The sequence below is a fragment of the Corvus hawaiiensis genome, chromosome 2, assembly GCF_020740725.1.
Source record: "Corvus hawaiiensis isolate bCorHaw1 chromosome 2, bCorHaw1.pri.cur, whole genome shotgun sequence".
Taxonomy (NCBI): Eukaryota; Metazoa; Chordata; class Aves; order Passeriformes; family Corvidae; genus Corvus; species Corvus hawaiiensis.
In genome coordinates this window covers 31,462,686-31,481,705 of record NC_063214.1, presented here as the reverse complement: position 1 = coordinate 31,481,705, position 19,020 = coordinate 31,462,686, and the positions used below count along the sequence as shown (strand labels likewise).

At 53.8% G+C, this 19,020-nt stretch overlaps 2 protein-coding genes across 2 annotated transcripts; both read right to left on the bottom strand.

Annotated features, from left to right (window-relative positions):
• Window positions 1-1,046: 1,046 nt before the first annotated feature.
• ENO2 (enolase 2) lies at window positions 1,047-10,595 on the bottom strand. Its single transcript, XM_048294158.1, has 12 exons — window positions 10,442-10,595; window positions 7,487-7,578; window positions 6,467-6,562; window positions 6,128-6,186; window positions 5,066-5,135; window positions 4,767-4,900; window positions 3,838-4,060; window positions 3,189-3,386; window positions 2,859-3,060; window positions 2,549-2,657; window positions 2,353-2,411; window positions 1,047-2,016 (listed from the first exon to the last, which is right to left on the bottom strand). Exons 2-12 carry the CDS (start codon window positions 7,569-7,571, stop codon window positions 1,947-1,949), a joined length of 1,305 nt encoding a protein of 434 aa, XP_048150115.1. The 5' UTR covers window positions 7,572-7,578; window positions 10,442-10,595; the 3' UTR covers window positions 1,047-1,946.
• A 188-nt stretch (window positions 10,596-10,783) lies between these two features.
• On the bottom strand, window positions 10,784-16,850 carry LRRC23 (leucine rich repeat containing 23). The gene is made up of 7 exons (XM_048294159.1): window positions 16,651-16,850; window positions 16,462-16,574; window positions 15,349-15,602; window positions 15,128-15,258; window positions 12,265-12,401; window positions 11,450-11,672; window positions 10,784-11,165 (listed from the first exon to the last, which is right to left on the bottom strand). Exons 1-7 carry the CDS (start codon window positions 16,720-16,722, stop codon window positions 11,103-11,105), a joined length of 993 nt encoding a protein of 330 aa, XP_048150116.1. The 5' UTR covers window positions 16,723-16,850; the 3' UTR covers window positions 10,784-11,102.
• Between the last annotated feature and the right edge of the window lie 2,170 nt (window positions 16,851-19,020).

Below are 19,020 nucleotides of genomic sequence, written 5' to 3'. Positions count from 1 at the left end.
GTGTTGTGTGCACTGGTGATGCCCTGGAAGCCAATCCTGTCTCTACCCTCGCATTCTCCCTCCCACCCGCTTCTCAGTTCTGGGCATGTGTGCCAAAGTCTTTGTCTTCCTTTCTTGGACTTAGTCCTTAATCTGTGCTATTTAGTAAAGGATCAGCAGTGAAATGCCAGTGTTTTAAAGTTTTGTTGTTGGATTTTAGAGTCTGCGTTAGGATATAGTCAAGGGGGCTTGCGACTTACTGAGAAACCTCAGTCTTTACCCTTGTCGTTGCTCATCACAAATGACAAGAGTTAAGCAAGGGTCTGGAAACCTGTAGGGAAGTGGGGCAGGAGCTGAGTGTGCCCAAGAACACAGTAGGGCTACTGACTTGAACATAATGGTGGGCAAGGTAGTTTTATCATTTATTCTCCAGTTGGATTTCTCACAGTAGCACCTCCAGCCTCCCTCCTTCCTTGGAGTCAGTCCAGAACAAAGCTGTTTGTTGAGCAAGTGCTGGGGTTTGCTGGCACCCAGCCTGCTGGGGCACCGGCTGGAGCACGGGCGGCTTTCCCCAAATACTGCTGAGTTGCCCCTGTGAAACCAGATGGAACTGAGAGAGACTAACACCCCACCTACGCCTCTAGTCACTGCTCTACTAGCCCCTTTTGGGGGAGGACAATCAGCTTTTTCCCTCTCAAAGACTTGCCATTGCAGTCTACCATCACTTGAGTCCAGTGGACTGGGGGCCCACCCTGAGGTCTTTACATCAGTGGAAGGCACGATTAAAATCCCTGCACAGCAGCTACAACATGGTTTGGTGGAGACGACAGGGGCAAGTCATCCCACATGCCTTCCCTCTGGTGTTTCCCAGCTGGTGGCCGTCAGAGCAGTCTGGCTGTGGGACAAAGCTGTGAAAGCAGATGAGGGTAGCTGGGCCTTTTCTTCCCCTTGCCAGTCCCCTCTGCTTTGTTACCTTTTTGTGTGACCATCTCCTGCTCTGATGGCAAAACGTCCCCATTTCCCAAACACTGGCATCTAGAGATAAACATCAGGCCAAGTCAGGCAACTCAGGTGTGAAATACATTTTAATAGAGTTTAGGGATCTGTAGTTTGTCTGTTGCTCAGCTGAGCAGGGGCTGTCCAGAAGGTGAAGCAGACATTGTGGGCGGAGGGGAGGGTGAAGGGGTGCAAGAGGGAAGGGAACAGAGAGAAAAAGGTCACAAGAAGCAAATGAGAGCATGGGTTTGTTCACGGATGTGCTTTAATATATTGCCCCACAGTACTATGTGCTGAGCCAGAGACTGACAGCACACACACACACACGCACACACACACACCCGGTGTGGGACAGCAGTGCACTTCAACGCTAAGCTGCCGGCAAGCACAGCCCAACACAGCACAGCCCAACACGACACTGCCGGGGCGGAGGCGAGGGACGCGCGGGTCCCACCGGGGCTCGGTGCAGACACACGCCTGGGGCACAGGGACGCTGTAGGCCAGGACACGTACACACACCTACACACATGCACAACGAGAGCGAGCCGCTGGCAACACTCGGCTGGACACAGCTACGGGAGCGGCAGTGTCCGAGCACACCGGCCGACGCACAGATGGTCACCGCACATGCTTCGGCGTACGAGGGAACACACCGGGCAGATGCTCCCGTGGTCTGACACGTGAGCAGAGGGGCCCAGGCGTGGCCCTGCACAAACAACAGAGACACACAATGCCTAGATCCAGGAATGCTTATGACCCCACAGCAAGGGACAGGGTGTAGGCCGCTCTCTCATCCTTCACCTGGGTACATCTAGCCGGGGACACCTGAACTCGAGGGGTTTCAAGGTGAGAGGAAACCAGGTGACAGAGTGGGGAGAAAGAGCAAAAAAGGGAGCAGTGGAAGGAAAGGGGGGTTCAGAGTCTGTGAGGTGGGAAAGAGCAGCAGGGTGGCTGTGCCCTGGGGACAATGTTCAAAGAACACTTGGGTTGCGAAAGTTGTGTCCAGCGAAGCGTGCTTCATCGCCAAGCTCTTCCTCAATCCTGCAGGAGAGAGACAGCACACATCAGGCCCTTGTAGTGAGGGAGCATTGGAGGCACCAGGGCACCGGAGAGGCAGCTCATCAGCAGGAAGCTGACGTGTGCCCGAGGAGCTCAGCTCCTGCCAGCTGCTGTGCCTGCAGGGCTGCACCCTCATACCAAGGAGGAGGAAAAGGGTCTGCCCCAGCGGCCTCCCTGGGATCCTACTGTCATCTCTGTGCCTTGTCTTTATAGCATTTCACCCACGAGTCCCGTCTACCCTTGGGCTTTCAGCTTCTCCCACCCAATTAGTCACTCCCCCGTTCTCTCTTCTGCATTCCCATCCCTGGAGCCCCTTACCTCATGAGCTGGTTGTATTTAGCCAGGCGTTCAGACCTGCAGGGAGCACCCGTCTTTATCTGTAAAGCATTCCCCAAAGCAAACACTGTAAGACACTGTTATGATTTGTACCAGTTTCCCATGGCAGAGCAGGGGATTCTGTTTTGACACCCCTTTGCTTTCCTCCAGGCCTGTGCATGGCCTGGGGTTCACCTACCTGCCCAGTGCACAGTCCTACAACCAGATCAGCAATGAAGGTATCTTCAGTCTCCCCAGATCGGTGGCTCACCATCACACCCCATCCATTCTCCTGGGCCAACTTGCAGCTGCAGGAAGTGAGAAATGCAGTCAGTAGCTCCTACTCCTATAGCCACCACGTGCACAGGGTAAGATCCAGGGACCCTGTGCTCCCACTCCCAGCATCCTACACTCTTGTAGAGACACAAGGCTATTGACCCAGTGCATAGTGTGACACCTTGCTGTGGTTCATCATTCACAGGACAACAAGGGCAGTGGGCTGGACTTACGCTTGGATGGCCTCTGTGACAGATCCAATCTGGTTGACTTTGAGCAGGAGGCAGTTGCAGGCTTTCTCCTCAACAGCTCGCTCGATGCGCTTGGGGTTCGTCACTGTCAGGTCATCTCCCACTATCTGAATCCCCACATTAGCAGTGAACTTAGACCAGGCCTCCCAGTCATCTTGGTCAAAGGGATCCTCAATGGAGACCACTGAAAGGACAACAGAAGAGACACGAGTCAAAGCTGCCTCCCTTCCCACTCCAAAAACACGGAGCGTTTGTGCCTGGTCAGTGCGCAGCCCCAGTGCTGGTTCCCTACTGCCCTGCACAGCAGCTCACCTGGGTAATCACGTACAAAGCTTTGGTAGAGGTCGCCCAGCTCATCTCCAGAAATGTAGCGGCTTGGGTCATCTGGGGACTTGAAGTCCAGGTCGTATTTGCCATCACGGTAGAACTCGGAGGCTGCCACATCCATACCAATGACAATCTTGTCCGTGTAGCCTGCCTTGTCAATAGCTTCCTTGAGCAGCTCCAGAGCTGAGAGGAGAATTGCAGTCAGGAGAGTCAGCCCATGCAGAGAGCTCTGCCTTTTGGTGGGATCCTCTCCTGGAGAGGTCCCTAGAGCCACTAAGAGTCTGGTGGTATGATGGAGAGGTAGAAGGGAGCCCAGAGCGCAACAGAAACATGCCAAGGAGCTGTAGAGGCTGTGTCCAAAAGGACAAGGAGGAATTAAAATGCAATCCCACAGCTCAAAGACAAGTTTGTGGAAGGCCTCGTAAAAGTGTGCACATGCATAAAAGGTTTGTATGGAGAGGCTGTGACAGATCGAGGCCACCCCAAAGAGAGAGAGCTTAGAAACACTCCCTAATACAGGAGGTCAGTGACACTGAGGCATCATCTTTTGAATCAGTCTGGGGAATGCTGCGAGCTGAGCGTAGGAACCCATAGCATTCCAGGCAGGGGTACCCCATCTCTGTAGGGCTCTCACCTTCGCTATTTTCCAGGATGTTGGGGGCAAAGCCTCCCTCATCACCCACATTGGTAGCATCTTTGCCATACTTCTCCTTGATGACGCTCTTGAGGTTGTGATAGACTTCAGCCCCGATGCGCATGGCATCGCGGAAGCTTTCGGCTCCCACGGGCAGGATCATGAACTCCTGCATGGCCAGTTTGTTGCCTGCGTGGGAACCTCCATTGATCACGTTGAAAGCCTGGAAGAGTCCATAAGAGAGTCAGAGCTGAACCGGTCTTGGCACCCCTTAGAGGTGGCTCTCAGATGTGTCACCATGCCCATTCGTGCCACATCCCACAGGGTAACATAAGCACATTAGCTACAACCATCAGACCAAAGGCACATAAGCCTGGAGTCTTCCTTCCCGTAGTGGCTCAAAGCAGATGGTTGGAGAGGATTTTCCCACCTGTTTCCCTCTCAGAGATCTCCTGAGCTATGTGTGTTTATCTATGCGGTGTTAACCTGTACGTGTTTATCAACAATGCTGTAAGTCTCTCTTCCAGGACCTTTTTTCTTGACCCTGAGAAAATTTTAGCATCCACAACATCCTTTGTGAAGGAGTTTCTCAAGGCAGCTTCCCCTGGTGTGAAGACCCATATGCCCTTGTTCTGAACTGTGCTCCAGAGGGTTTGCATGATGCTCTCTGGTTCCTGTGCTAAGAATGAGATCCTCAATCAGCCCCCCACCACAACCTCTGCTGTATCCTCCTCAGGTTCCTTTCTTCCAATTGAAACTTGACAAATCTCAGGCCTTGGTTTGCTTCCCTGACAAGTGCAGTGCACTCAGCTGATGTTTCAGTCCCATATCCCTTCCTTATCTACCTCCTAACACCTTTGAAATTTCTTTTGGAAATACCACTCTTTTGGACTTTCTGAAGGCAGATGTCAAGGACAGAGGAGTCTTACTGGCACAGGAAGGATGAGGTCAGAGTTGCCGGCCAGGTCAGCGATGTGCCGGTACAGGGGCACATCCTTCTCCGCAGCTCCCGCCTTGCACACGGCCAGCGAAACTCCCAGGATAGCGTTGGCACCAAACTTGGCTGTGGGCAAAGGAGGAGATCAACTTTTCAGGTGGAAATATCCTGCCCAGTGGGTGCCCTTGCCAGCTCAGGCTTGGGCTCACCACAGCTCTGACAGTGCCCCCTGCTCTAGCCCTGCAGCCTCCCACGCTCATAACTTCCCAGCCAAAAAGAGGGAGGAATTACATTTGTTCTCTGTGCCGTCCATCTCAAGCATCAGATTGTCTATCTTCTCTTGATCCACAACAGAGAGGCCCTGCAAGAAAGAAATAGCTCCTGAGAAGGGGATGATTGGAATAGCTGCTAGCTCTGGTGTGTGGGAAAGCAGGTGTTGATGGAGAAGCTGGGGGGTACAAGGACCTTTTCAGCTTGTGGAGGAACATACACACACAAAGCTCTGGAAACTGCTGCCTTGGTATTTAGTCAGGTTAGGTAACCACGATGGTGTTGCTGCAGTGCAGTGTAGATATACCCACGGTGGAGCCCTGCAGCCCAGGCAAGGCCACGCTTTACTGGGGACACAGGACTCCCTTGGGGAATTACCCAGCCTTTTGGCAGCTTCCAGGGAGCTTTGTGGTGCTGTGGCCACACAGAAGCTAGGCAGAACAACAGAACATGTTCAACCTCAAGCAAGCGAATGTGGACTGGATGGAGCCATCCCCATGAGGGAGGTGGAGAGCAAGATTAGACCCAACACAGGCAGCCCTCCACCAGGTTGGGTATTTTTCAGGGGTGGAGAGAACTGGGCTCTCGGCCAGAGCCAACCATGGCTACATGGCGTGTAATATGTGGCTTCAGCTCAGCTCTCCTCAAAGCAGGCTCCAGGTCTTCAGGTGTAAACAGGCTGCAGACGTGACACCACTGCTCTGCAAGGCTGTGCCAGACCCTGCACGATACAACCATTGCTCACCACACCAGGATGAGGCCACAGACATGTGGATGTGATTCAGTGCTTGAGGGGGAGCACAGCTGAAAGAGGGAGTGAGCTCTACAGGGAGCACCCGGGGGGACTAGTTAGGCTGCACAGATGCTGCGGTAGACCAGGAAGCGTTAAATCCTTTCCTCCCAGAGAAAAGATTGCTGTGGACACACACAGGCATGGAGGGCAGGAGGGGTGTGCCCAGGTTCACAGAGAGCATCGCTATGTCTGTCAACCCAGTGAGATGAAGAGAGGCAGAGACAGAGATCAGGGGACAGAGATGGACCAGAGTAAGCTTTGGACAAGGGAGAACAAAGAGAAATCCTTACAGAGCCCACGAGAGCTGGGGCGACAGTGCTGTTGATATGATCCACGGCCTGCAGGACCCCTAAAGAAGGGAAGAGGCAGAGAAAGAAAGAGAGAGAGAGACAGAGAGTGAGGCAGAGAGGAGTGGAAAGAGGGAGGGACGGATAGAGAGACTGAGAGAGGGAGACAGCAAGGGAAGATCGAGGCCTGATCTTTCACTTTACACTAGGTCTGTGCCTCTGTGGTCTCGCTGAGGGCAGTGGGACACATCCGTGTCACACTGATGGATGGGCAGTACCCTCCAGCAGAGCCCCACACACAGGCAGCCCCAAGGATGAGCTGTGGAGCAGGCATCTCCCCACCTTTTCCAAGGAAACGTGACTTGTCATTGTCTCGCAGCTCCAGCGCTTCATAGATACCAGTGGACGCTCCACTGGGGACGGCTGCACGAAACATGCCTGGGAAACAGCAAAACGAGGTGTGAGACAAGCAGAGGGTGAAGAGGAAAAACCCTCATGCACCTGCTTCTGCCCTGCTTTCACAGGGAAGGATGCAGCAGCTGCTTGTGCAAATGGATGGCCCCACTGGCTGGCTGCTCGTGGCTGGTCTTCTCAGAGGTGGAGCACCTCAGTGGCAGAAATAAATGCACCCAGGGCTTCCAGACTGAGGAACCTGGATGTCAGGCACCCAGAGATTTGCACTGATCCCAGAACTGTGTATGACGAGTGGAAGTCAGGTTCCTCAGCCCTCCTCCTGGTTCCAGAGGCAGCCTGACTCAAAGCCACCCTCAGCTTCCTCCCCCTCAGACTGAGGTTTCTGCCTCACTGAAGAAGGAAGACAATGGTTGGATGCCTGCTCTGGCCTCTCACTGCTCCTCATCCCTCAGCCCAAGTAGTTTTGGGCCCAGTGCAAATGCAGCTCTTCCAGTTGAGACCCATGCATGGACACACCTGCACAGAGATCTCAGGGACAGAGCTTTACCCCTACCATGAGCACGGCCATGGATGTGCTACCAAACTTCCACTGTGCCCCAGGACTAAAAGCACAGCTGCAGCAGGGGGATGATGAGAAGGTGCATAAATATTTATGATAAAAAAACCTTCCATCCCTGCTACGAGCAGGTGCATGGCTCAGGTCACATACAGGACAGCCAGCTGTCTTGTCGTGATTTGCCTGGCACATGTGCAGAGCTGCTGAGCACAGGCACAAGCAGAGCCATGAGCAGAGCTTTGGTCTCTGCCTCTTCCCCTGGCTTGCTGTCTGCTGGGGGTTCACCAGTGAGGACCCTCCATGCTCTCGGCATGCCAGGCTGCTGCACAGCACCAGCTCTGCTGCGGTGGGCAGGGCTTTCCCTCCGTCTTTCATCATCCTCAGCCTCATACCTTTGTGTGTGTACAGGTCCACCTCAACAGTGGGGTTCCCACGGGAGTCCAGGATCTCGCGGGCATGGATCCTCTCGACTGCCATGGTGAGTCTGTGGAGAGAAGAGGACAGGATATGTTCAGCTCTGAGAGGCTCCAGGATGTGGTGCTCACCCCTACTATGCCAAGACTGACAGAGAGAAGGAAATTAAAGGAAAAGTGAGCTTAGAAATTTGGGCTAAAACTATTTGCCCCAGGAAATTTAGAAATTCACCCAGACTACAGGAATCTACAAACATTTTCCCAGGAACTGGCTATCTATTTGAATTTACTCTGTCCCTCTGCTGCAGATGACAAACTGGGAGCTCTCTCTGCCTCTCTCCCTGCGTCACGGCAGAGCACCCAATATGAGCCTGGATGGCAGGGATGGGGAGGGTGCCACGGGCAGCAGACAGGGAAGGATCAGCTGGCGCAGCGGGGAGGTGCCCCTGGCTCTGGCGTCAAGGACGGGGCACCAGCTCCTGGCATCTCCTGTCTCCTTGCCGGGAGGCGAGGACAGCACCTGCCAGGCCAGACAGCAAGCGGCTGCTGCGTCCCTGTGCAGGGAGCAGGGAGCCAGCCGAGCGTGATGGGCAGGGCAGGGGGGCAGCCAGCCAGTGGGGACCCCCAGCCCCTCTCCAGCCCACGGCGGGGGAGCCATCCCAGCCTGACTGTCCCAGACCCCAGCCATGTCCCCCTGTCGAGTGCCTGCTCAGCCTCTGTGTCCCCCGTGAGCTGCAGGGTCAGGCTGTGCCAGGGCAGTGGGAGCGTGGAGCCTGGCAGCCCAAGGAACCATCTTGCTGGAGGCCACAGTCGCTCAGATGTGGCAAAGAGGGCTCTGAAGAGGGCGGGGACCTGGCCCAGCTGCCAACCCTTACCCTTCCCTCTGCTCCTGAAGGGGAAGCAGATGAGACTGGGCTGGATCTCTGTTGGATGAGGAGGGTGAGGAAGCCTAGCATTTTGAGGCACCTGGTTAAACCTGAAGTAGAAAACATGCTGGTGGGTGATGATGGCTGTTTGAAAGAGCTTCTCTTGCTGCAGTTTGCTCTCTAGGGGTTCCAAACCAGCTCATTCCTCCCATGCCACCTTCTCATTCCCCCGGCTGCGGGTCTGTGCAGTGCCAGGGTGCTGCAGTAAGGTGTGTCCCCCCATGCTCCCAACACTGCCAGGTTTTCCTCCCCTGGCTCCCACAGATGATTCCCTCAACCCTGAGCAGGGCTGGCAGAGGCCGGGGTAGTCACAGAGCCCCAGCCAGGACCTCCCCGTGGTGTGTGTGAGCAGGGCTACAGCCAGCACAGGGGCAGGGGGGGAATGAGCTTGAAGCAGCACATCACAGCACTGAGGGGAGCTGAGGAGCAGGATGGGGAAGCCAGAGTCAGCGCTTGACCCCACTGCCCAGGGTGGGTGGAAATCACAGGGCTGTGAGGAAATCCTGCTGCTGCTCTGAACTTTCAGCCAGAGCTTCTCGTGTGGGGAGTTTCAGTCAGCGACTCCAGGGTTCTCTGGAGCCTGCACAGGGCCCTCCACCATGTCCATCTGGGCTGGGATCCCCCATCAGCCGCTTTGGCAGTGCTCCTGACACCATCTGGCACACGCTACAGGAACTTCCTCCAGAGTCGTGCCGGCGCAGCCAGCCGTGAGCTTCCTTTTGCAGCAGTGTCCTGGCCATGCCTCAACAGCCCCCACTGGGTAGAGAGGGACAGGACCCCGCTTAAAGCCATCTTTGACAGCAGAGCCCTGCCAGATGCTGTGCCTCTCTGCTTATGTGGTCACGTTGCCCCATGTCACATCCCTGTGGCCACATCCACCTGCCCTTCTTGGAGCCAGCTCCGAGGAAGCCAAATGACAAGCCCAAATCCAGCCTTGCCTGCCCCACCCCATCACTTGCATGATCTCCTCTCCCTTGTAGTCCTTTAAACCCTTTTCTCCACTTGTGTTGCTGCTCCATGTCCCCTGTGTTTGCTCTCTTTTGAACAGAACCACCCTGAAATCCCTGGCATCAGCTGCACTGTCCTGAAAGGAGGTCAGAGGCGGATAAGCTGGGATAAGGGATTGGGATAGAGCTATAGCTGGGAAGCCACAGACCACATCCAGGAAGAGAGAGGAGGCTGTGCAGCCCCCCGTGAACAGGGGCTGGGCAGCATACGCTGCTGCAGTGCCTTCCTGTGGAGCTGGCGCTGGCAGCAATTCCCTGTCCCCGCCAGGCCAGCACGGTGAAGACCTTTCCTCCAAGGCACCGCCACCAGTCCCGTGTGTGCTGCGATTCCCCCGGGCTGGGCACTGCTCCCAGGAAGCCCGCACTGCTGCAGTGTCGTGACTGATGCAGCTATTGCTTGCCTGACTGTCAGCTCCTCTCCCTGCTCTCCCCCTCCCCTGTGGTGTGGGGCTGTGCAAATAGGAAAACATCCCCTCTCCTCCCTCCCCCTCCCTGAGCGCCCGTGTTTATGTCAACACCTCGGGAGACCGGGGGGGCTGGTCCGCTTTGAGGCTGGATCCTTTCCCCGGCGGTGCCCAGGCTGAGCGTTGCCTTCTCCCCACTAGCACCCCTCCCCCCGGGAAAGCTCCATCCCGCAGCACCTCCCGACAGTGCCCTTGGGAGCACCACCTATCTTCGTTGGTTGCCCCCGCTCCTGCAATTCCCTGGGTTCACGTCTGAAATGATGACTGCCGGGAGGGGAAAGGGCGGGGGGGTGGGGGGGCTTGGGAAGGAGGGAGTACCTGAAATTAAAATACGAAAGAAAAGTCAGAAGGATGGGGGTGAGGAGAGAGAGGTGGGAGGAGCAGGGGGAGGAAGTGAGGGGAGTTTAGTTGTTAATGCCGCTCACCGTGGTCCTTCTCCGCAGGGACCCCAAAGTGCGTGTGGGATGTGGAGGGCACAAGGTGGGCACCAGAAACATGCATGCGGTGAGGGGGTGCTGGCCGTGGGGAGACACTTACCTTCCTAGGGCAGGGGTGGACGAGAGATTGAGAAAGTGCTGGTAGAAAGGAGAGAGGACGAAGCTGAGGAGGGATGCAGGACCTCAAGGGGAGATGATGTGTCCTCTAAGCCAACGGTGGCGGCAGCAGCAGGATGGAGACGCCCCTGATAGGGCCGGGACAGCAGCATGTGACCCAGAGCTGCGATGAGTCAGGATTTAGCAAAGCTTTGCAAACAGCACGTAGGGGATGGAGAGAGAGAGAGAGAGGCAGGCAGCAAGGGATAGACGTAGACAGATGAGGGTGAGAGAGCCAGGGAATAGGAGTGGGTGTGCAGGATAAACAATTCCAGTCACTCCAGGCTCATTAATTACTTTTATTCAAATCAGAAAATCTTGCAGGATTTTTGGGAGTCATAAATCGAACCACAGAACCTGTAACTCTCCCCTTTCCCCTCTCAGGCCTACAGAGAATAGAACATATCAGTGCAGTGACTGCAAAAACACTGCAGTGCCTCAGGGCAGCTTCCAGGACCAGGGTGGGTAGCACTCCTTGTTTCTCCAGAGTAAAATGAGGTGAAGCTGGTACCTACAGCTCTTACTTTCCCAGCCTCACATATGGGGAAAGGCATCTCCACATCCTGACAGCCTCTGGGAACAGGTGTTAAAAACGGGCCACTCAGTCACTCAAGAAATTCTTCCATGTCCGGAAGAGTCGCATCATCCCTGAGAGGTCCTTCCATTTCCTGAAGTAGGGAAGAGGAAGAAGTTAGTGACTCCATGCCCGATGTCTCTTCCCCTTTCACTGCCCTCTTCTGCTAGTGGGGTCAGGAATGGCAGCAGGGTTGCATGCTGGCCACCACAACCAGGCTGAAAAGCCTGGCCTCTTTTTCAGGCCCTTGTGCTCTTAAGACTGACATCCCTCACCCTTCTCCTCGCGTAATACACTGGAGGAGAAGCTTTATCAGCATGTTTGATCCTTTTTCTTTCTCTTCACCTCCTTCTCATCCCCACATCGTGTTGCTCTCACCTTTTTTTTTTCCAGCCTTGTCCGACGGATTTGCTCTGCCTCTTCCCGCTCATCTTCCTCAATGAATTCCTTGTCGAGGCGTTGCAGCTGTGGCAGCCGGGACAGGACCTCCAGCTGGTAATCGGGTTCTTCAGCGCATGGATTGTCCATCAGCACCAGTGCCTGCAGCATGGGGAGAACCTGCAGTTTTTCCACCTCCTGAAAGCTTCTGATCCCATTGCTCCTGAAGAAAAGGAAGCACAGAGAGCAGGGGAAGGAGACCCATGCAAGTAGTGAAATCCCTTTGGAACAGTAAGTGGACAAGACAGACAAAGCAAAACTTAGCAGCATGAGGGACCATAGACCTTAGACCATAGATCTGTCACCTAAGATCCAGATCTGTCTGCAGCTCCCCAGACTGAGGGACAAAAAGGACATCTCCTCTGGATTCCTCTGTGCTCAGACAGTCCATTGAACCGTGTGACATCACCATGGCCCCACATGGCAAACGCCAAGAACTAAAAGGCATTTGCAGGCAGAACACAGAGAACACGCTTCGAGGGATCCAACTGACTTATGGCAAGGAATGAAAAGCCTGGGGTGGGCTATGAGAATGACTAGAGAGGCAGATATTTTCTGAGAAGCCCAGGAAAGGCCCTGGCTGTTACAATGCCTAGACAGCTGCTGAGCACCAGTCAAGGATGGTAATATCAACCCATCCCTACCAGGTAGGTCTTCAACTTCCAAAAAAAACCCCAGAAAATTCTAAAGATCTAAATGGGAGTGCAGTCTGTTGAAGGGATCTCTGTTCCCAACACAGAGCAGGGAGGACCCACCGTAGATTGAGGTACTGCAGGCACTTCATGCTATCAGAGAATCCATCCAGGGCCTCAAGCTTGTTGTCACGCAGGTGCAGAGTCTCCAGCTGCTCTAACTCCTCAAGGCCTTCAAGGCTGCAAATGTTGTTCTGGGCCTGAGCACCAGGGAGGCAGGAAGAGAGAAGGAAAAAGGGGACACACAGGAGAGGGAACAGCAGTTATTTCTGGCCATTAAAGCTCTTTCTACCCTTCAGACTCCCTGCCACTCATAACACAGCCTTCTCTGAAGCTAGATCAGATAGTTCAGGGTCTAAGGGTTCTAAGGATTCAGATTTAAGGACCAAAAGTTTGCTGGAAAAGTGTTTCATGGAGCATCATTGGTGTCTGAGACAAAACCACCACAAGTGAATACTCCACTGCCAGCACAGCACCCCTTTCAATGGAAGTGCCAAATCTGGGCCTCAGAGAGCAACAGCATGGAGGGGAAAGCACACCTGAACCTAAAATGTGTGTGTTTAAAGGATGAGTAACCAGCCCCTCTCAGTCCAGGTATCCTCCAGTAGCTGCCTCTCTTACGGGGGAAATCTATGACCAAGAAGTCCCTTCTACCCCTCTGGGCTGTGCCTTCAGGAAGTTTAAAATTCCCCATCGCTGAATTTCATTCACTTCACTGGGATGTGGGTTAACGAAGCAGGGAAATACCGAAGCTCTGAATTTCAGGTCTAGTTTCACAGCAGGATTTCGGCTGGAAAAGACCACTAGAGGTCTCCTGCCCAAGCGAGGGCTCCCCGCAGTGCCAGCACCTACGCTCTGCTCTGTCAGGCTGCTCACCGCCTTGTGCGGCCAAGTTTGGAGTGTCCCTGGTAGTTATTGCCTCCCCGCCACGTTCTCCAGCCTGGAGCTGAGCAGGGCTTCCCTTGCCGATGTGGCTCGGGGCTGCAGTCGCTAAGGATGCTGAGACCTGAATGAAAAACGGGGTGAGAGGTGCTGTTGTGCTCTCTCCCTCAGAGGTACCCAAGCAATGATGTGGGCAATACCTGAGGCTAAAAAAGGGGCACAGGCTGAACTGGTGGGATAGGAGAACATTTTAGGACTGAGTCATTCAGGAGAAGAACATTTTGTAGAAAAGGAGGATTTTAATAGAAAACTGGACAAAGGAGAATCTGGACCAGCTGGGCCAGGTAAAAGGAGTAACACCAGGACAAAAAGAGGAAAGTTGTGTATTTAGTGAAGGCTATGTGAGCAGATTTAGCAGTCAGGAAGGATTAGGACATTGTACCTCAGAGAAAATCGTGAGCTGGTGTGGGTGGGGAGCTCACTGATCGCTGGTTTATAAAAGGAATAGTAACCTCCCATCACTCTCACTTTCTTCATCACTTCAGTGTGAATAGTTTTACCAGCTCTGGCCCTGCAAGCACTAGCAGGACAACGCAGAATGGATATTTTTCAGACTTGTTTCATTTATCCCCTAAATCAAACAACATTCTGTCTGACATCCCATCACCCTCCCTTAGATACCAGCTCTTCACCCAGATGTGATGGCCCTGTTCCTTAGGGAAAGTTACCATATGTTGCCCGTGATTTCCTCTCCCCTTCCTGCACACTCCACCTTTCTCTAGTTAGCCTTTGCCACCACTCCTGCACCACAACCAAGAGCTAACATAGCCCTCCTGTGACCTTCAAAGTGATGCAAGTGCCACACGGTACACAGCCAGCTTGTAGTCTTCCTGCTAGTACATACCACTTTTTGCATACTAAATTTCATCTGCAGCTATGTCATACATTAACCAAATGTGGTTCAATTCCTTAAATTGAACCTTTTGTCTTGAGCCCTGTCCTTGAGGTATCAGCTGTACCTACCCAAGGCTGAAGTAAAACCAAAGTCTTGGCACAGAAACCAAAGCATTACTGGGAGAGATTTCCCTGCAAAATGATTTAATGAGCAGGTGGACATGGGAGACAAATTCAAGCCCCAAAGATTCTTGAGAGTCAGTTGTTCTAGTTTTAATAATCACCCCTTGCAATTTTCCCATTTCACATGGGCAGCTCAGAAACCCCTCAGTCATGCCAGGAACCTTTCCTCAACAGAGATGCCCTGTTTGCTTCCCCTCAGTAACTCACTAAGTTACTGGTATGCTTTGAAATGCTGTTTTGTATCTAGTGACTTATCCACTTCATCCATTCTTGGAGCATCTCTAGAAATGAAATCCCAGTTTTCCACCGGAAAATTACAGGCAATCTCAGCTAGCAATCTCCTCAGTGTTTTCTGCCAGGGAATCTTGATGAAAAGAAGCCACATAATTTTTCAAAGCCTTTCTCATATTTAATTGCTTTTCAAGAGGTAGTGACTCAGGACATCTGTTTAGTCTTTGCAAGCTGTAGCATAGTGTGATGCATGGGGCTAAGCCATACATACTCTCTTCACTTGCATCTCTCGGAGTAAATGCTTCCTTGAAGCAATTGTTTATGGTATTAAGAAACTGCTTCTCCTATCTTAGTTGCACTGCATATTGAATCAATTTCTTTTTTGGCAGCTGTAGGTGTGAATCATATAATTGTGCTGGCTTTAAACCAGTACTTGATTAGGCTCATCAGAGAGGAGAAAGAGGCATCGCCTCCCTTTGTGACCCAAAGACCAGAGCTGTTGCTTTGCCCAGCGACCTCCAGTGGTCCCAGAGCACACGGAATACAAGCTTGCCTAACAGTGCCTGAAGGGGAAACTGCCCTCCTTGGAGGAGGCTGTGAGGGAAGAACCCGATGCACTGAACATCGACTCCTCTGTGATTTGAGGTTCGTGGCCACTCCCGTTGTGCTATCTGGGCTGCAGGTGCCGGGCTCTGCAGCAGCTCTGTTCCACTCCCCAGGATGGCTGATCCATTACCAGATAGAGCTTCTTGAGCTTGGAAACACCGAGCCCTGCTGTGGTCTTTATACTGTTTCCTCGCAGCTCCAGGACTTGCAGGCTGGACAACTGGTCGTGACTCAGGCCCAGCACTGTCTGGATTTTATTTTCTGAGTGCCAGAGGAGAAGAAACAACAAAGTTAATCCCACCTTTCAAAGAGAGTGTCCCCACAGAAATGAAGAGAGGTGGTCTGTATCACCTTTCAGGCTGAGGTTGGCTAGGAGGGGGTGAGCAATGCCCTCCAAATCCTTGATGTGGTTGCGATTGAAGCTGATGACCTGGAGGTAGGGCAGCTCCTGCATGCTGGCACTGGTGAGCAGATTCCCATCCACCTTCAGCCAAAGCAGCTGGGTTAGGCTGCTCAGTGGGGACAAATCTTGCAGCTTGTTCTTTGACAAATCCACATACCGCAGGTGAATGAAGCGTTTGAGGAGGCTGATGTCTGTCAGGCCCCTGAGGGAGGGAGAATGTGAATAAAATACCTCACATATTTCCCCACTAGCAGCTTTTGGGTTGCTCCTTGCCACTCCTGTAGGGAGAGCAACCTTCTCTCCCACTTCCCTGCTGTCCTAGAAAGCCTTGCTGAGAGAAGGAAGGAAAAGGTGATAGGGACAGGCCAGTCTGTAAACAAGGATGAATGGTAAGATTGGACCTGCTTTCCTGGCAGAGGGAGTACTTATTCCCACTGAATTGTATCTGTCAGGACAGGGCACAACCAGAGCAAAAGGTAAGTGTTGGGGAGGGGGTCTGTTAGCCAGTAGTGTCAACACCAAGGACTGTGTGGAAGGACTTCCCTAGTGGAAAAAATGGTAATTGAGATACCCTGTGAGGCTGCTGAAAGAAACAGTCCTGCTGGGGCTTTCGTTAGGTCCAGGGTTATGCAGGTGTGCTGGGGAGACTGAGGCTCCAAGGTCAAATGTCCCAAGGCCATTGTGGCACTGTATTTACAGCTGCCTGCCTTAAAGGTTAGCAGTTAGCAGGACAGATGTCAATGGACATTTCTTGAAGTGCCTGTAGGGAGGTCACTCTGTTCAGGTCCCCCTGTGAGAACACAGTCCAGAGCGATGGGCAGGCTGCCCTCAGCCTTGGGGGACACTGATGTTCCCAGTGGTGCGTCTGGCCGAGGTGGAGGCAGTGCCCAGCCCAGGGCTGAGGATAGACAGGCTATGCTGAGGCACAGACTGGAATCCAGGCGGTCAGAGAGCAGGGCCTGGATACGCTCCTACCCCACGTGGCCGGTCACCAGCTTGCGCCACAGCAGCTCCATGGCCACGGAGAAAGGGGCTTCTGCCGCGTCAGGCATTGCACTCACTTGTCTTTGGCTTCAAACTTCACATAGGCGTGGGCCAGCCCGTCGCCGGTCTTATTGAGGAGAGAGAGGCCCTCCTTGACGACTTCCTCCGTCAGGGGACAGGGACCCGGCTCCTGGGAGAGAAGGAGAGAGCACAACGCCAGCGCTGGCGCAACCGCAGCCAGGCGGTGCTGAGGGCCTCCCCCTCACCTCTTCTTCTTCCTCCTCCCTCTCCTCATCCTCCTCCTTCCCCTCCTCCCCTTCCAGCTCCTCGTCCTCCATCCTCCCGGGGCAGGCCGCGCTTGCCGCTTCCCGCGGCGGCAGCTCGCCCAGGCCCGGCCGCTGCCATGGGAACGGGGGCGGGCGCGGAGCCACGGCCGGGGCGGGCCCGCCGCTGTCCCCGCAGCGCTTCTCCGCGGCCCGGAGAGCTCCGAGCGTCACCACAAGCGCTCTGCGATGCCACTCCACCTTCTCAGCTGGGTGACATCTGCATTTGTTAGCGTATCCAGAGAACCGAAGGATTATTTCGGTGGGAAGGGACCTGTGTGCGCGCCCCGTCTCAAAACGGGGCCGGTTCAAAGTCAGGCTGGGCTGCACAGGGTGGTGGTCAGTCGGGCGGTGAATGCTTAATTAACCCCTAATTTACCCTCTGGTAAATGTTTAGTTAACATGTTGAGCAGGATCAGCCTTGGGCTCTGCATGAAGCCTCCCCGAACACGACCACCTGGATGCCAGGAAGGGGTTTTTGGGGCACACTGCTCCAGCCCTCTCCTCCAGGCTGTGGAGCCGGGGAAGGCTGAGGCTGCCCGTGCCCAGCCGATGCCAGCAGCACCGGGTGTTTACCAGCTGGGAAGGCTACTCAGAGCTGACAGTCACCAGTGATCTGCAGTTAATACAAAGTCCAAGGCTCTGCTGCCTTTCCCTCCAGTGCACTTTGCTCCTTTGTAGTGCCTGGGTAACATTAGTGTTAGATAAGCTGGTCCAAGCAGAGCTGGACACACAACCATCAGCCATCACCCCTCCTGCAAAGCATCCCTGTGCTCATGGCTGCGCAGCAAGCTGCCATCTGTGTCCCCTGCCTTGTCCTGCTGGACTCCCCGGTGCTGACCTCTTCTCCTGTGCTACACATCTGAATTCACTCCCTGCTCATTATCACACAACCACAGAATGGTTTGGACTGGAAGGAACCTCAAAGATCATCTCCTTTCAACCCCCTGCCATCCCCCACTAGATCAGGTTGCTGAGGGCTCCACCCAACCTGGCCTTGAACACCTTCCGGATGGGGCAGCCACAACTCCTCCGGCAACCTGTTCCAGTGCCTCACCGCCCTCAGAGTAAAGAATTAATCTGCATATGAACACTTCCTTTCCTGCCTTGCTTCCTGCCTAAACATCCCCTAATTACAGAAGGAAACCCAAATCTTTAAGCTAGAGAAATTTTATTTAGATTATATATATCCCAAACCTGATTATACTGATAATTAAGGAGGTTATGTGCTAAAAGCCAGCCCACACACTCACAGAGGAGCACAGGGCGATGATGGCAGGATGGGGAGCCCAAGCAGCACCTGCCAGGCTGCTTCCAGGCCCATCCCAGGAGCCATCAGCCCACTAAAGGCCCATTTCGAGGGGCACAGAGGCACAGTGGCAGGTGGGAACCCAAATTAAGGACTCAGAGAAAGGAACACCCTGTCCAGCCCCCTCCCAGGGGAGCCTCAGCCCCAGAGCACCTTTAGGACTGGGGGTGTCACTGAGTTCAGGGGTGTGGGACACAGGACGGGATGCAGGGGAAGAGCACTGGGGAATTGGACTGGACTCCTCAGGGAGTGTTTAGAGCAGGAACCAAAGGCAGGAAAGGGAGGGATCTAGGTGATTTATAGGGAAACGAATGTGGGATACAGGAATAAAAAGGGCCAGCCATATGCAAATGGTTTGTGATGGTTTGTCCATGTCCTGCCCCTGATCAGTGCAGCCTGTCCCGTCTTCTCATTAAACTTTCACACTTTGCCCTGGGTGAGGAACTTGTGGCCAGAGTACCACAAGGAGTTGGCTACTGGGGGGCTGGAGAGGTTGGGATCGAGGGACAGCTACTGGGCAGTGCCTGAGCCCAGCTGCTGGAAGGAGACACACTGTACACGTGTGAAAACTTCTATAAATACACAGATGCTCACTAGTGCTCCTCCATCCTGCTCAGCTGGAGCAGGAGCTGGGATGGCTGCCAGTGCTGTGTGGGAGTGCTCTGTGTGCACGGATGTGTAAGCTGTGTGGCCAGCCATGGCTATGTTTAAGTGCAATATATTCAGTCACAGAATATTCTGAGTTTAAAGGTGTCCCTTTAAAGGTGATCACACAAGGATCATTAGGTCTGACATGCGTGTGTAGTGCCTACTGGGAATATAAGCTCAGCCTGGCTATTGTTTGGGGCTGAGAATGCAGAGCCATCGCAGCCTCTCTCAGGCTGTCACATCTGGCACAATGCATTTTTCTCCAACAGCAACCTGTTTAAGATCCAACCACTACAGTTTGCTGTGAGGATCTGGCAGTATTTCCACTCCACAGAGCTGCAGTCCTGCCAGAAAGC

Bases quoted from the DNA above. Each gene is read 5' to 3' on its own strand.
- ENO2 (XM_048294158.1), bottom strand. From the start codon at position 7,571: ATGGCAGTCGAGAGGATCCATGCCCGCGAGATCCTGGACTCCCGTGGG. The intron at 5,136-6,127 runs GTAAGGATTTCT...TCTTTCTTGCAG, and splicing joins CCCCAGCTCTCGTGGGCTCT to GGCCTCTCTGTTGTGGATCA. The intron at 2,017-2,352 runs GTAAGGGGCTCC...TCTCTCCTGCAG, and splicing joins AAATACAACCAGCTCATGAG to GATTGAGGAAGAGCTTGGCG.
- LRRC23 (XM_048294159.1), bottom strand. From the start codon at position 16,722: ATGGAGGACGAGGAGCTGGAAGGGGAGGAGGGGAAGGAGGAGGATGAG. The intron at 16,575-16,650 runs GTGAGGGGGAGG...CTTCTCTCCCAG, and splicing joins GGGAGGAGGAAGAAGAAGAG to GAGCCGGGTCCCTGTCCCCT. The intron at 11,166-11,449 runs GTGAGAGCAACA...TCCCTACTTCAG, and splicing joins CAAGGCTGGAAAAAAAAAAG to GAAATGGAAGGACCTCTCAG.